Consider the following 2,554-nt stretch of genomic DNA (forward strand, 5'->3'; position numbering starts at 1 on the left):
TTTAATGGCCACAGGTAAGAATGACTTCCTGTGGCGCTCAGTGGTGCATTTAGGAGCAATCAGTCTCTGGCTGAAGGTGCTCCTCAGTTCGACCAGAGCGTTGTGGAGAGGGTGAGAGCCCTCTACTGTTTTGGAAGCGGTGCTTGTTTGACGGTGGCAGCCATGTTGACTCTGTCGTCCAATCACAAATTGTGTTATTAGATGGTGAAACGCGTGTAAACAGCTGAACCAATGACCGTTGCGAAATAGCGGAGGCGATCCTCAGAGAGTAAATAATGACCAAGATAGTTATCTGTAGTTTACCGAACTAATGACAGATGTGTTTATCTAAAACCCGCGATCCGACCCGCATGTTATTTTTTCCACTCAGATCTGAACCCGGGAAAAAATGTTTTTTTAAAAACCACCTGCAAATCAGCTGTTTTTGCAGGTACCCGCGGGTACCCGACCCAGTGCAGGACTCTCGCATATAAACTGAATCTTTGTGTTTCAATAATACTGTGGTGAATGTGGTTACATTAACTCACAAAAATCACTTGGTTACGGCTCATGTTTCAGCTTAAAACAGCTTAAAATGGCAGGAAAAAAAATGCTATTCATGGCACTATCCCGGCAGGAAACAAAGGGATGTATCGGTCAAAAATGACAACTTTTTGTGGCACTATCCTGACAGGAACATGGCAAAGTCTTCGTCAAAAACAAACAAAAAACAAACAAGCCGCTTCTTGGGGCACTTTTCTGCCACGCAATATTGTCTCAGTAAAACCAACCGCTATTCGTGGCACTATCCTGGCAGGAAATGCAGTGATGACTTGCAACAAAACCTCCTGACAACAAAGTTAGCCCAAATACGTTGCTTTAGAAATGTTGATACGATACTTATAAAAACGTACAAGTGTATCCATAGTTTGCAGAGACTGATAATGACAATATTTTCTTATCTTTTACAAAAGTGAAAAATAATTTGTGTGTCCACCCCGTGATTCAGATTTAGATAATCTGATCTGTGAGACTGGAGTCAAAATGAATCTAGATTCGCTGCTGGTGGCGTTAAAAACAACGTCACATTAGTTTCTTTGAAGCACCTTAGATTGATTTTGAGTAGAGATGGTGCAATGACGCCTGTCACAATGCATGTTGGGTAACATATCCGGCTGTGTGTGTGTGTGTGTGTGTGTGTGTGTGTGTTGTAGGTGTTGGAGAGGGGCGAGCCGTACCCTCAGGTCATCCTGCCGGAGTTCGGAGGTTACTGGATCGAGGATCCTGAGGCTCCTCCGCCTCCTGCACCTCCTCCCGCCTCCCTGGAGATCAAAGGGGAGGAGGAGGAGGAGGGTGAGGAGGGGGCAGGAACAGAGAAGGAAGATAGACCCCCAGGGGATTATGGGTACAGACTGGAGGAGATCAGTGAGGCTGCCCGGGCGTACAGGAAGCACTTTCTAGGCAGGGTGAGAACTGAAGCGTCTGTTGCTATGGTTACGTACAAGTTAATACAGACCAGATCACCATGACATCACACTAACAACAACACTCACTTCCTGGTAGAAAACAGGCCGTTGAATCTCTCTTTGTTGCTTTGTTGTCATCTTTAATAAACTACATCTACCAGCATGGAAGCTGAGCATCGCACTGCTGTGGACGAGGCTGCCGGAAAATGTGTTTTACCCACCAAAAAATAAATCAGTATTTCTGTAAGTGTACACTGTATTTGTATATTTGCTTTGCTTTAGCTCACACACTAACCAGTCGACGCCGCAGTAAACCAGCAACTCAGTGCTTTAAAGTTAAACTACTTTTTCTGTCAGTAAAGTCTGGAGGCTTTGATTCAGCAGCTTCAGTCTCCTGTCAGAAAACACTGGCAGCAAGGTAAAGTAAATATTCTAAATATAGTGTAACGAAACGTTGTGATAGGGTCTGTATCCTGAACTCTAATTGGTGGTTAAACTATCGAATTACATTGCGGTTGAGATGAACACAAACACCTGATAGTCAATCAGAAAGCAGGAATTCCTGACGACGCTGCATAATGACTTTCTGTCTCGCTCTGTTTCTGACCGTCTGTTTCTGTCTGTCTTTCTGCTTCTGTCGCTCTGTTTCTGTCTGTCACGTTTTCTGTCTGACTTTATGTCTCCCTGTTTCTGACTGTCTCTCTGTTTCTGTCTGTCTTTCTGTCTCTCTGTTTCTGTCCATCCGTCTCAGGAACATTTGAACTTCTGCTCATCAAGCAGTGTTGGAAATCTGCTGCTGTCTGTGAGACATGAGGAGGAGAAGGAGCAGGAGTCCCTTCATGTGATCATCAGGTACAAACATTAACTTCATGTTTCTGATATGAATGTAATGATTAATTGATATATTTTGGTGGTTTGAGTTGAAGGTGTGAGAAAGAATAGTATCAGTAACATTGTTAACACTGTGCTACATTACAGAGAAATACAAACCGTACTAATGAACCTTCATTAATATAGGCCTATATTTTATCTCCAAGTGCACGTCACACACTGAGCGAGCCGCCTGTTAATGACGCTGTGGGCTAATGGGCATGTAGCTACTTCCATGT

General features: G+C 43.8%; 2 protein-coding genes across 5 annotated transcripts in view; one reads left to right on the forward strand and one right to left on the reverse strand.

The window, feature by feature from the left end:
- Nucleotides 1-2,554, forward strand: part of LOC126386879 (rap1 GTPase-activating protein 2-like) — a 54,830-nt gene that overhangs the window by 36,909 nt on the left and 15,367 nt on the right. For all 4 annotated transcript variants that reach the window (XR_007569562.1, XR_007569561.1, XR_007569560.1 and 1 more), the window contains 2 exons: nt 1,194-1,445; nt 2,197-2,297. Coding sequence is in view for 1 of the 4 variants with exons in the window: in XM_050039486.1 (XP_049895443.1) it covers nt 1,194-1,445; nt 2,197-2,297 (353 nt within the window). In the remaining 3 variants the exon portion in view is untranslated. The remainder of the gene's footprint in view (nt 1-1,193; nt 1,446-2,196; nt 2,298-2,554) is intronic.
- Nucleotides 1-2,554, reverse strand: part of LOC126386816 (stromal interaction molecule 1-like) — a 188,498-nt gene that overhangs the window by 15,323 nt on the left and 170,621 nt on the right. The window lies entirely within an intron of this gene.

The sequence above is a fragment of the Epinephelus moara genome, chromosome 3, assembly GCF_006386435.1.
Source record: "Epinephelus moara isolate mb chromosome 3, YSFRI_EMoa_1.0, whole genome shotgun sequence".
Taxonomy (NCBI): Eukaryota; Metazoa; Chordata; class Actinopteri; order Perciformes; family Serranidae; genus Epinephelus; species Epinephelus moara.